Raw genomic sequence first — 13,495 nt, 5'->3', positions numbered from 1 at the left:
TTATGTTAAAAGAGTGATGTTCATGAGAGTAAATGAGTTGGTTCAGGAGCGTGTTGCAAGGGCTTCATTATTGGATTTTGATAGACTTTGCTTATTGGACAAGCAATAGGACCCTAGGGAACATCTACACTCTTTGCCACAGCCATAAAATGTATTGCACTGTGCACTGGAGTTATATTATGCTTTTTATATGGAAGCCCCATCTCTTCTACTATACTGAAATGGAAAAACTGTAGAAATCAAACATGTTTGGCAATGTTAAGACAGATTTGAATGAAACCTGCTTCTAATGTGTTATGAATTCAAGTGCTATGCCACCACGTAACTAGTTTTATATGCCTGTTTTAAACATATTTCTCAGAATCTGTACTAGCAAGGTTCTTGGTGGCTTGTTGTCAGGACAACCAGGCTTCCGTTCCTAAAGGCACGATTCATGTATATAACTTTTGTTTTCACTTGCTTGGTTATTCTAGATTATGATGTATCTTTGAAAAATACAATGTTTGCTAACTGTTTGCTTAAAGTGAGTCCAAAATTCTGTTTTTCTTTCTAGTGATCATTCTCTAGAATGCTTAAGGTTAATTTTGCCTTAATTTTAGTCTTTAATCCTTTGGATTGGGAATGCTACATATGATTAATCACCTAATTAGTATTTTTAATGTTCTGCATTTCATGAATATAATAAATACGTATTTTTTATTTTAGAGGACTGCTCAGTGTGTGCAAGTTGCTTTATTCATAGCTTTTGTTCATACCCTGGGCTGCTTATCAGATACAGCATGAAGCCCGAGAGTGGCTTGGACTGCAGCTTTGGGTAAAAGCAATAAAAACAGGCAAAGTGCTTGAGATATTTTTTAAAACATGGTAATGGATTCACATTTCCTCTTAATTACCATATCAAGATGCCGTTGTTTTATTGAATCGCCCGTCTCAGATGTTAAACTATCTTGACCTATTAAGTTGTCATGTTGTAATTGAGATAAAAGAGGAATTTGCTTTGCATCAGCGCTAATTGGTTTATCAATATCCCATACCATTTACATTTTAGAGCCAAATGTCTATAAGATGGTGAGGCATGTCTGTACAAAGCCTTAATAAAACTGCAGTGCGTGGGAGCCCTCAGCGCCCCATTTGTGCTGTGGCAGCTTCAGGCTATGGGTGGTCGTCATGATGAAGACCTTGTTACTCATTTTCACATCGGTCGCTAGACCAGTTTCATGAAAGAGGAAAACAAAACTTTCTGGCACTTGTGTTGCTTACAACATAATTAATATCCATTTAAATTTATAGATATGGTTTTATTCTTATTTTTCTGGAATAAGGGACTAGACCATGAACGTAAGAGCCTGCGTGAACATAGTTTTCACATCTAGACTCACCGCACGCCCCGCCCTCACTGGTTTGTTCTTTACTCCTCACCCAGCCTAGCACTGGCACAGGACACTACATAGGCACAATCATGTGTCTCCCGATAGTACTTGAATAATTTTCCTGTCCAAACTCTGATGTGATAATTATTTACTCTTCTAAAACAAAGCTTTGGGTTGGACGTGGTGGCGCACACCTTTAGTCTCAGACCTTGAGGATAGGAAGATGGCTTAACAGGTAAGAGTAGAAGTGCATGCTGCCAGGCCTGAAACCTGCCAGGCCTGAAACCTAGGTTTGATCCCTGGGATCCATGCAGAGGGAGGCAACCACTGAGTCCCACACCGTGTCCTCCGATCACACACATGTCGTGGTGCATGCGCACACACATACACACAAATAAGTGTAATTTTAAAACATAAAATGAAACTTATATCTAGGGTAAGCACTTGTAGAAAGTCACCAGATGCCAGCTAATAAAGAAAGTAGGGATATCAACTGAAAAAAAGTGTATAATGAGCTGAAAGTCATTGGCTACCGCATTGGTTCTCAAGGAGAATGTTAAAGCTGGCATAAAATCCACACAAGGACATTAGTAGCCAAAAAATAATTTATCTTATTTTGGCTATGACCCAGTATGGAAAAACAGAATTTGAAAATAGAAAGCTTTTCTGTGGTTCCATGGTATAACAGAACCTAGCATGCTAGACTCTGAAGAATATGAAAATTTATAGTTTTTCTAAAACTCTAAATATATACATATATAAAACATTTAACGTGCATAATATATGGAGAGAAGAGAGAGCTCCAAGTATAAATAAAACGTGCCGAATAAAGTTTGAAAGCAAGGCAGAAGCTTGCTTGTTTCCCTTGACTGTTAAGATGATGTACACCTAATGTCTCAGGTGGAGCAAGGCTGCTCTCATCACTTGCAGTTTCCCATGTTGCCTCACAGGAGTCTTGATGCTCTGAAACCTGAGTGCGTTTGCTGCTATCTTTCCGTCATGGTTTACAGACATGGTTTAAAATGACAGGATTGTTCTCTAATAGAATGGCGAGAGTAGCCACGATTTATCGAGCTTTGCAGGGTGAAAGAGAAAATTGGCATCGGCAAGCATAAATCCCCATGTAGTAAATCCCCAGAGCAGTGCAGCAGAAGGTGGTCCAGAGGCACTCATGTTCTGTGCACCGCAAGGGGAAGTTTCTAGAGTATTAATGGCAACAATTACAAATCGAGTCGCCTGTTCCAGTGACGTGATCATTTCTGATTAATTTCATTCTCATAAGCAGTTTTTTGCTTCTAGAATATGGTTTCTCTTTAATAGGAGAATAAAATCATACAGTTTTAAAATTGTATTGACCCTTGCTCTTTTACAGTGAGTCTTTATGGATGTTAGTGAAATTTTTAAAATGTTGTAAAAAAGTGCAAAAAATATTGGTATATAATATACTTTGAGATTCCTTTTTATTAGATCTTTTTCCTTCCTAATTGGATTCCTAGTTAGGGCTCTGAATTCGGTTTATAGACTTGAAAGCCCCCTGCTTGCTTGAGCGAGTTTGTGTATCCGTGATCACATTCAAACAACATCATCAGTGTGCATTTTGTTGTTTCATTTTTAGTTTTGCTCCATTGGGAATTGATTCTTAAAAACACTGGTGATATAACAAGTGATTCACATGGTCAGTCGAGCCCAGGCCTCTCCTGGGGCCACCCTGTTGTCTTACACCCAAACTGACTGCAAACACTGCTGCTTCTGTCGGACTGTTGAAAGCTCTTGACAAAGAGCGTTCCCTGCAATGCAAGTTCACTCTTGCTCTCTTGGTTAATGCACCTAGAAGTTAAAGCTCATTTATTTATTTATTTGGTTGGTTGGTTTTTCAGAACAGGGTTTCTCTGTGTATCCCTGGTTGTCCTAGAACTCATTCATAGAACTCAAAGATCAGGCTGACCTCAAACTCAGAGATTCCCTGCCTCTGCCTCCTGAGCACTGGGATCAAGGGTGTGCACTACCACTGCCTGGCAAGACTCTAACTTTTATACCTAAGACAACAGAAAACTTGCAGGATGTTGATCATCAAAATGTGGATAGGATTTCTTAACTGATAAAGTGCCACCACACATCTGCTGACTGTCACGTCACCACCCACAGTCACACAGTGACTCTCAGGCTGGTAAGAGTCTGTCCAACTTCATCCAGCTGTACTCAGATGTCCGCCCCTCTCGTTTATAAAGTGATAATCGGATCACCCCATTAGGTTACTGTGATGGCTGAGTTAATCCTCGTAGCTTTTAAAAAGTAGTTCCTGGCACATAGTGGCTAGGATACCTTAATGATACCTGAAGTTGTGGTGAGGGGTTAGGATTTGGATTGACTCTTGTTTGGACAGTTTTGCTTCACTAGATGACTGACTCTTACTCTCCCCCTCTCTCCCTCTCCCCCCACCTCCCGTGTGTGTGTGTGTGTGTGTGTGTGTGTGTGTGTGTGTGTGTGTGTGTGTGTGTGTGTTTGCCTGTTTTCCCTTCTAGAATATAAGCTCTATAAAGGCTGTATGTGCATGGCCAAATCTTAAGAACACAGACGAAAGGAAAAGGAGAGGGAAGGGGGTGGGTCAGAGGGTGGGCACTTCTCCATGGGAGTGTGGGTGGATCTCCCTTTACTGCCCCAGGCAGGCAGGCACAGCCCATGCTCAGCTTCTTTGTTGTCTCATTGGTTCCTGCCTGGCACTGACACACGGCCGGTCTCTGCGAGCATGAGTGAATCAGGGAGTGACTGATTAAAATGGACAGAGCTTTAGATTTTTCTTTCCAGGTCTGTTATATCAACACCCAGTTGTTGTTCTAACTAAATACCAGTACAGATACAAAAAAGGTAGAGTGAACAAACTTTTGGCCCCTAAAATTTTGGTTATGGTGAAGGCAAAGGGTTTTTATACTTTTCGTTTTTTACCAGTTATGATGCATCATTTTTTACTTCTCCCAAAAGTTCATTTAATGTTCTTATGTTTTAGAGGTGAGTGGGTTTGACATAGTGACGTTTATTTGAGTTGCATTATATATGCAGTGAGAGCAATGAATTCATTCTGTTTATATCAGAGAACATCCCAGCAATTGTAAAGCCCCAAGCATGCATGCACAAACTCTCGAACCACGTCCAGTGGCAAGTTATTATGGGGACTGACAGACTGTCATCCTTTTGATGGCTTGAGCTGTATATCTCCTGAGCAGCAATGGGGCTCTTATGCAGAAGTATCATATGTTCCCAGCCAATTTACAGGGAAGCAGCAATAACATTTTATCATGGTTGAGAGCCCAGTAGCTGCTTCCTATTAAACTTGCCCTTTCAGATACCTGTCTTGGATTAATTTGTTGATTTCAAATGGAAACTCAGTCTTCTCCAGTGAAGCATGACGTTCTAGGGTAGACTCTCTGAATGACAATTACTGTGTATTCTAGCTGGTTTCAGACCATTACAAGCCTTGGGCACAGAGGAAGGCAGAGGACTTCAGTAACTGATTTTAATATCCTGTCTAATTCTAACTGTCAGTTCTGTGTGTGCCAGCTGAAGAAGCCTCAGAAGGAGGAAATGCAAAACACTCCTCACTTGCTCCTTTTAATGATACACTTTGCTGCGGAGTGGGGGCAGGGAGGGAGCAGCAGGCTCCTGAAGGGATCTGCGGCAGGCAGCACTTTGGTTTGGAAAGTGAGCAGAGAGACAGCTACCACCTGACTTTATAAGTGTTCATGTGCTCCTCAGGTGCCCTAGACGGTGACATGTTCAGCAAAACAGCCTTCTGTACGTCAGTGCCAGCATCTTCCCTTGGCTGCTCTCTTCAGGGAGAGCAGAAGGTGTTAGAAAGTTAGAGAAATAGGCTTAACTTGCCATTCGGGCAAACGCTACAGTGCAAAGCTCCTTTGCAGTAAAGATTCTTGTACAGTAGTAACCAGCAGAACCTGGATGGTTCTTGAGAGGAGTAAGGCCGCTGCTTTAAATGTGATGACATCTTTGAATCTAAGGTGGTAGGTGGTAGGTAGGACTCTCCTAAAATGTTTGGTTCCTTTGAAAATGTGCTCTTTATGGATGCATATTTAAGAACAGTATCTTTATTTTTTTCCCCAAGTCATATGTCTTACTGTCTTACTGATAGCTTGATTTTATTTACATTGAAAAACAAAGTGCTTGTTGCAACTACACACACAGCAAACTTGGATCTTTTTCTTCCTCTTTGGCTTTTTAAAACATTATCTGACCAATATAGCTAAGATTGGCCTGGAACTTGCTATGTAGCCCAAGCTAGCCTAGAACTCCTAATCTTCCTGCCTCTGCCTCGCACTTGCTAAGATTAGGCGTACATTACATGCTCTGCAAACTCAGATATTGCAAAAAGATCCAAATAGTTGGACTTCTGTCTATTACTGGACCGAATGTATGAGAGCTGATTTAGACAGAGTCTTTGTTTGATAGAATCTTTAATAAAAGACCCATCATCATAACATGAGCCACCATACAAACGCAGCTATGTAGCACGTCGTGTGCAGTTTATTACTACCACCTCGGAAGCCTGGTTACGTCCTACTGTGTTACACTGGTTCACGCTCATCTTGGCTCACAGCTTTCTTCCCTCCCTTAGCATTGGGGAACCCTGTAGTGTTTGGGTGTTCAGGTTTTGCAGTCAGTAGACCTTACAGTAAGCAGTTTAAGAATGCCGAGGTGCAGTTCCTTTAACATATATCTAAGTGTCTCTTTTCAATCTTTTTTTTAAAACAGATTGATCTTAAGACAAAGTAGAAAGCTTTTATGAGTTGTTTTATAATGGTCCTTTGCATAAAAGTAACCAATAAATTGCTGAGTATAAGATTTTATTTGAAACTTGGTTTAGTGATACTTAATAAAACTGGGCTTCCCAACCCGACTTGAGATCCTTAGACTCAAGCCCATGAGCCTTTTGCTGCCGTTCCTAAGGTTGCCTTGAGCAGCCGTTTATGCCGTCAGCCCCGTGAGAGAACAAATGATGTTTCCGCTCGGGCAAGCTTTGTTTTATCAGGATCAGTAACCTTATCAGCAGGTGACCCAGAACTACAGCGCATGTCTCTGAATAGATAGCATATGTCACCACTCTGGGCAGACTTGCTTCATAAGCAAGATTATCTAATGAAGGCTTAATAAATAAGGAGGAGTATGTGGCAGGAAATCCTGTCCTTGGTAATGATAACATCTCCTGAGCAGGTCTTACAGCTCTTCATTCATCTCTTGCATTTGCTCTCATAAACACTAAAGGAAAAACATACATTTAAATGCTTCCACCCAGACTAAGTGACTTTTCCAGTTGTCAGTATTTCTTTCTGAAATAGATCATTTGTATGTGAGTGTAGAATTTAGATTATCCGGTTGATTTAAAGTCCGTAAGTGACAAAGCAGTAGTCTCTGAGAGACCATGGAGCCCTTGACTGTCAGAGCCATCCACACAGTGATGAGGCTGTGTGTTTTCTCCTCGATAGTGGGCAGTGCAGGTTTTCTCCGGGATGCCCAGGGGATGCCCCTGTTAATCAGCACCTCTTAAAACTACATAATTGAAGATTGGGTTCTTCACTTGGCTTTGATTTTATGAGTTGTTGTTTTGGCGTGTTGACTTTTCTGGAGGGTATGGTGGCGTTGAGACAGACTATCTCTTTGTAGTCCTGTCTGTCCTAGCACTTACTATGTAGACCACGCTGGCCTTGAACTCAGACATCCGCCTTCCTCCAGAGTGCTGGGATTAAAGGCTGGTTCCTCTACTCCAGGCCTTTGTTTTAGACTTTTGAATTAGGCTCCTGCTCTGTAGCCCAGGTTGGTCTGACACCCCTCTATCCCAAGCTGGTCTCAGACTTGTCATGACTCTTCTGCCTCCCAGTTCTGTGTGGATTTTAGATTTATAGTGAAGGAACAAAGAGGTAGACTCCCCTCACATGTTAATGAGTCACACTTGACCTGTACATTCTGACATTTAATATTTTTCTTTGACCTTTGACAGGTCAGGCCTTGACCCAAAACTATTGGCTAAAATCCTGAATATGAGCTCAGGACGATGCTGGTCCAGCGACACTTACAACCCTGTACCTGGGGTTATGGATGGAGTTCCCTCATCTAATAACTACCAAGGTGGATTTGGGACAACACTCATGGCCAAGGTATGGTAAATGCAAAGAGGAGCTGGAGGGAGAGAGAGAAGAAATGTATAATAGTCTAATCTTTTCTTCTCTCTCTCTCTCTCTCTCTCTCTCTCTCTCTCTCTCTCTCTCTCATAGTCTAATCTTCTCTCTCTCTCTCTCTCTCTCTCTCTCTCTCTCTCTCTCTCACACACACACACACACACACACACACACACACACACACACACACACACGTTCAACAAAGCTTCCTCCTGTCTTAGAAGGCAAAATTTTTACAACAGTGCATCAGTTTTCCACTAAAAATTGGTGTCAATTTTGGCTTTGATTAAAAACATATCTTTACCTTGATCATTTTATTTCTGGGTAAGGATGCACTGAGATTTTTCTCTGAGGCATGGGTTTATTTATAGTGTAAGCTAATAAAATTTTGATCTTTATCATAAACTTGCATTAATTTACCAACTCCTTAGAATGGGAGCAGTGCGACTTGTTAATGCTCTTGTGTTACGTGTACCTGGGTTTCAAATGCATGTGCCTGCTTAAGTGTGCTAAGGGATTTATGTGTAAGCTAGTCATTTAAAAGGCAAATCACTGCCCCCATTCTTTTGCTCTCTCTACTGTAGAAAATACTTAGGCCAGCAGATCTTTAGGAGTCACAGAGCTCACCACCCTCTGCCTCAGTACAGATGTAGTAACACATTCACCCAGATGCTGAATTCCTGGCGATACTCGTCCCCTCTACTTCCCAAGTATGTCTTGAATTCATTCCCATGCCTCTTTTTCTTCCACCAATCCATAGCAGTGCCTCATTTCATATGCCACAAGATGGCTTTCCACAGACAATAAGAGTAGGCCTCAATGTAAATTAGCTCACAGTTACCTGCAGGTTGGTGTCTCTCTCTGCAGCTTGTCTAAGGACCTTTGCTTCCCCTCCCCTTTCTGCTCCTCTCTGCTACAGCCATGCCGAATCACTGTTCTTTCTCCCTTACTCCATACCTTTCCCCTCACGATTCTCCATCAGGGCTGTTCTTCCTTGCTGCTATTCCCCTAACCCCAGAGCTTTTACCCAACACATCTCTTTTCTCTCTGTGCTCAGCCATCTTTCTGACCAGCACCCTGGACTATGCCTCCTGGGCTCCCATGCTGGTACTGTTGCTCCCAAATTACGCTGGTCCCTCTTGAGTGTCTGTCTTCAGTGGACTGAGTCTCTGCAGGCTGCAGCTGTCATATTCATCAAGGCGTATATTATATAGAGTACTATTTGGGACTGTCTATGTTTCTATACCAGTCATACAGATTTCTACAGATGTAAAAAACATTTTTCTTTGTGTTTGATTGATTGATTTTGTGGGTTTTTTTTGTTTTGTTTTTTTATTTTTTCTGTTGTTTTTGGTTTTGAGGCAGGGTTTCTCTGCATAGGCCTGGCTCACTCTATAGACTAGGCTGGCCTTGAACTTGTAGATCTTCCTGCCTCTGTCTCCCAAATGCTAGGATTAAAGGCATGTGCAACCACACCCGGCTTGAAAAACATCTTTATGTAATTCTGCCTGCACAGCAATTCTATCCAAAAACTCCTGGAGGAACAGGAGTATAGACATTCAGAAATCAAGAATTCTGTTTTTATCACTTTCAGCTATGTGAAGGTAAAAGCACTTAATATAGGTTCTGGGCATGTGGCTCTGTGTGGCTCAGTGAGAACATGTTTGTATGGGCTGGGCATGTGGTGAGTGCGGGGCTCAGCGGGAGTGCGCTTACCACCATTGTACGGAGTACTTGGTTTGATCCTTGGCATCAAAGAACAGAAACATCACATACACACACACACACACACACACACACACACACACACACACACACACACACACACACACACAAACTTAATGTACTTAATGTGTGCAAGAACCACCTCCCTTTTTTTTCAGATTCTATTTTCCTTCCCCTACCTACCATTTAGCCTAGCCCAGTTTCAAAATGATTCTTCCCCAAGTCTCAATGTGCTTCCTTCTGCATTTGATTTAGGATCTGGGATTAGCTCAAGACTCTGCCACCAGCACCAAGACCCCAATTCTCCTCGGAAGCGTGGCCCATCAGATATACAGGATGATGTGTTCAAAGGGCTACTCAAAGAAAGACTTCTCCTCTGTGTTCCAGTATCTGCGGGAGGAGGAAACCTTCTGACTGCCCTGTGGTCATGGACACTGTTAGGAACCAAACTCTGTCCTGAGCTTCCTTCTAGCTCATTCTAGAAGTCATGGGTTTAATCAAAGGTCATCTGTCTGCTTTTGATTGTCTACATTATAGCAATCCCTGGGGATTTTTATCCATTTTAAATGCTGCTGCTTTCATCTGTTTAGCAAACACACCCAATGGTTTCCACTGACTAGCCCAGTTGACCTTTTTAAGTTTGAACCTTGAGCACCTTAAACAAAATTGAGCACTCTGATCAGGATATTTTATTTACTCTGCTTTACAAATAAAACCAAATGTTTTGTTAACAAGATGGAACCCATGGTAAAAAAGGAAAGAAATCAGTTACAAAGACAAATTAGAGGGAAATTTGTCCTGTTAACCACGTGCTATTATTCCTTCATTCTGGGTTACTGACTTACTGTGCAGGGGTTGATAGGTAAGACAGCTTGCTATACTTGTCTTCCTGTCTCGATTGTTACAGTATCTTAGTGTACCCTCCTGTTACAGCTTCCTCACTCAGCCGGCTTGCTTCTGTATTTTTGCTTCCTGTATATCCTTTTACTACATGTTTTTGACTCCAGAAAAATGACACCGTTAGACTGTTTCAGAGCCAATGATGATATTTCCTTTAGACAATTATTATATTATTCTAACTATAGTCATATTATTTTGGATTTAAATAAATTTCTATCCTGATAACATTTTTTGGAGCTTTTTGGGTTTTGTCTCTTGAGTTTTGTTTTTGTTTTTGTTTTTGTTTTTTTGTTTTGTTTTGTTTTTTTTTTTTTGCAAGCTATTGGGGAAAGGTGAAAAGAACAAAGGAGGGAAGGAAGGTCAAAGGGTACAGAGCTTAGAGCTGGCCATCGTCAGGCCAGCAGCTTGCTGCCCTTCTGAAGACTCCATGGCTGTGTGCCCAAGTGTTAGGTGGTCAGTGCCATAGGATTCACCATGGGATGAAGTGTGGAGCACATTGCTCAGTTCACAACCCTTCAGTAGCCATTCTGCAGAAGAGACAGGATGGACCCGGCAGGGAGTGTGGAGTAGAGAGTTTACTCAGCGTCAAGATGGGAAGGCCTAGACTTATTTCTAAGATTGCAGCTATGGATGGAGTGGGAGAAGGAGATAGATGATCAGAGAGAAGACATCGCTAAGTGACTGGAGCAGTTGGGAGGACAGTCTGCCAGTGGCCTCCATGGAACGTTGAGTGCACTTCTAGTAACATGGCTTTTAACATGAATGATAAAATGTTAATCCAGGATGGACTTTGAGTGTGACCTTGGGCAAGTAGGAAGCTGTCACACCTGGTGTAGCCAAATACAAAATGCTTAATTGAAAGTAAAAGATGATGGATTAAGGACAAGAGTGAAGGTGAGCATGTGGTGACGCTAGGCGTGTCGGGTGGAACCAGTGCTTAACAACAGCTCTCGGAAGTTCCTCTGAGTCAGGCTCAGAGTCGGCCCCTTGGCACTGTTCTGGTCTCAGTGCTCCGGAATGGAAAGTTTCGTGCACGTAACAGACTCACAGTGCTGCTCCTGGGAATGGCATCCACAGTAGCAAAGCGGCAGAAACCCCTCGATTGGTGAGCAAGGCCTGGGAGCTGCATGGAAATTGTTTTGAGGTAACAGTTTAAAAAGCCCCTGACAGTGCTGTGGTACAGGGACTGGAAATTAATCATGTGGATTTGGCACATTAGAGGTCATTAGTGACGTTTTGAAGAGTCGTGGAAGTGAGCAGAGTAAGCCCACTGGTCTAAGCACACAAGAGATTATTTGCTCCATTGAAAAGGAGCAGAATGCTAAAACATGCCACAGCACGAGGTCCGTGACACTGGGCCAACCGAAGGACGGGGTGCAAAGAAAGGGCCACGCTCAGTGTGATTCCACGGATATGAAATGTCGGAAAAGCAAGCCTGTAGAGATTTGCAGTAGATTAGTGGTTGTCAAGGATTGAGGAGGAGGGACTGGGGAGTTAATAACTAAGAGAGTACTGTATGTGTATATGAGTGTATTCATTGGATAATTGGTTCTCAAGTGGATCAAACCTCCCTCATCCCCAATAGGAGGACCTAAGGTAATATCTGGAGATCCTTTTGGTTGTCACTCGGAGATTTTAATGGTCAGAGCCCAAAGAAGCTGCCAAGCATCCTACAGTACAGGTCAGTACTCAAGATACCCATAAGGTACAATTCAGAGAACCTTGCTCTAGGGGCCACAGGGTCTCAGGTCACATACCAAAAGCCCAGATAGAGGTCCCCACCTTTCCTAATACACTTGGTTCTTCTGGCCCTCGTTCTAGCCAGATCTTAGCACTCCTCACTCCTATGAACCCTGTGACTGATTCTCAATCTCTGGTACCACTTGCAGACTCTTACCAGGCCCCAGTGTCTTCATAATTGCTCTTGGCTTTTTAAAACCGTTTTTACTGTTGTAGAATTTTCATAAAATAAAATGTTCTGGCTGCTTCTTGGACCACTGGTCAGTTCCTTCTTCACATTATTTCAAGAGAAATATAAGTCTAGTGCAGGTCAAGTGGGATGCTGCCGGCAGAGCTCTTGTGGCGTCCCAAGCAAGAGTGCTCTCTCTGACTTCCGGTTTTCTCCCGCAGTCTTCCGGTTTCATCCTGTAGTGCAGCTTCCCTTAGTACTTGCGGTTTCCCAAATCTTCCATCCTTCTTATGCTGTGCTTTAGTTAGCAAGTAGCGCCTTTCCATGTCCCATCCCTCACTCCCCACCCCCTCTCTCCAAAGCCCCTCCCCACCCTCCTGGCTGACCGACTCACCTGCAGTATTTTTATGTAGCTTTCCATGGCCATTTCAGGCCATCTTTTCTCCACCATAGCTTCTGGTTAACCTCTGTGTCAGGGAAGCTACCTGTTAAATTACATTTGCTTCCTTGGTTGTCTGTCATATTACAATGGGAGCTCCTTGAAGCAACAGACTGTCCTCTCAGCTTTGAGCATCCGTGAGCGTCAGTGCAGAGCTTAGGTGAGTGTTGCAATATATGAATGAGTAGAAACTATGGGCATTGCATTTATGTTAAGTAAACCACTAACTGCACAAACTGTCTTTCTTAAAGACGTTTGCTTAGTGCCAAGTTTATTTTTATTAAAGATTACAGTTCATTACACAAAAATCCCCCACCCCCAAGTCACAGAATTCAGAGCTTTCACAAAGTTTTTCCCTTCATCCGAAGTTTGTAAACTTGAACCTTTGTTAAAAACTGAATAAAGTTTTTACAGTGAAAGGTGTGCAGTCATTGATTTGCATGTACAGTAAGGAAGGCAACCTCAAGGTAGCACGGATTACTCCCTAAGGGACTCTGAGAGGTTGGATCTGAGGGACTCTGTCCTACCAATGTGGTATCATATGATTATTTGGATGGGAATGAACACACTGCAGACAGACCTTCTTGGCTGTGCTCACTGCACAGGCTGTGGTCTTGACTTGCTTTCTAAGCAGTCAGAAGTATGCAGCATCTGTCCACATTGCAAGGAGAGGTGAATCCTAAAGCCTTATCCATGTTCATAAATTAGACTTGGGCTACTGTCAGAGGCTGCCTGTGCTCGGGAAAACAGCCACAGTTACTGCCGGCCTCAGCTTAGAAACTGCACCCTGGAGCATTCTCCAACCACTAGCCCACCAGTGGGGAGTCATCAACCCTGAGTAGGGTTTTTAGGCACCTTTCAGTTCAATTGAAGAAGGGGCTTAAAGACAACATAGGGATTTGTAACGTTCCAGGCAAGGTGTCAGACCCATAAACTAGCTTGTCCGTCGTACTGGATGCACACGGAATTG

At 42.7% G+C, this 13,495-nt stretch overlaps 1 protein-coding gene across 2 annotated transcripts in view; it reads left to right on the top strand.

Annotated features, from left to right (window-relative positions):
• Hibadh (3-hydroxyisobutyrate dehydrogenase) overlaps positions 1-10,404 on the top strand; it is a 98,171-nt gene extending 87,767 nt beyond the window's left edge. The window contains exons 7-8 of one of the 2 annotated variants that reach the window (XR_015685802.1): positions 7,375-8,436; positions 8,975-10,404. Coding sequence is in view for 1 of the 2 variants with exons in the window: in NM_022243.1 (NP_071579.1) it covers positions 7,375-7,531; positions 9,533-9,691 (316 nt within the window). In the remaining variant the exon portion in view is untranslated. 2 annotated transcript variants of the gene reach the window in all.
• The last annotated feature ends 3,091 nt before the right edge of the window (positions 10,405-13,495 follow it).

The sequence above is a fragment of the Rattus norvegicus genome, chromosome 4, assembly GCF_021556685.1.
Source record: "Rattus norvegicus strain SHRSP/BbbUtx chromosome 4, alternate assembly SHRSP_T2T, whole genome shotgun sequence".
Classification (NCBI taxonomy): domain Eukaryota; kingdom Metazoa; phylum Chordata; class Mammalia; order Rodentia; family Muridae; genus Rattus; species Rattus norvegicus.
The sequence above is the reverse complement of the archived record's forward strand: the minus strand, read 5'-3'. Positions and strand labels throughout refer to the sequence as shown.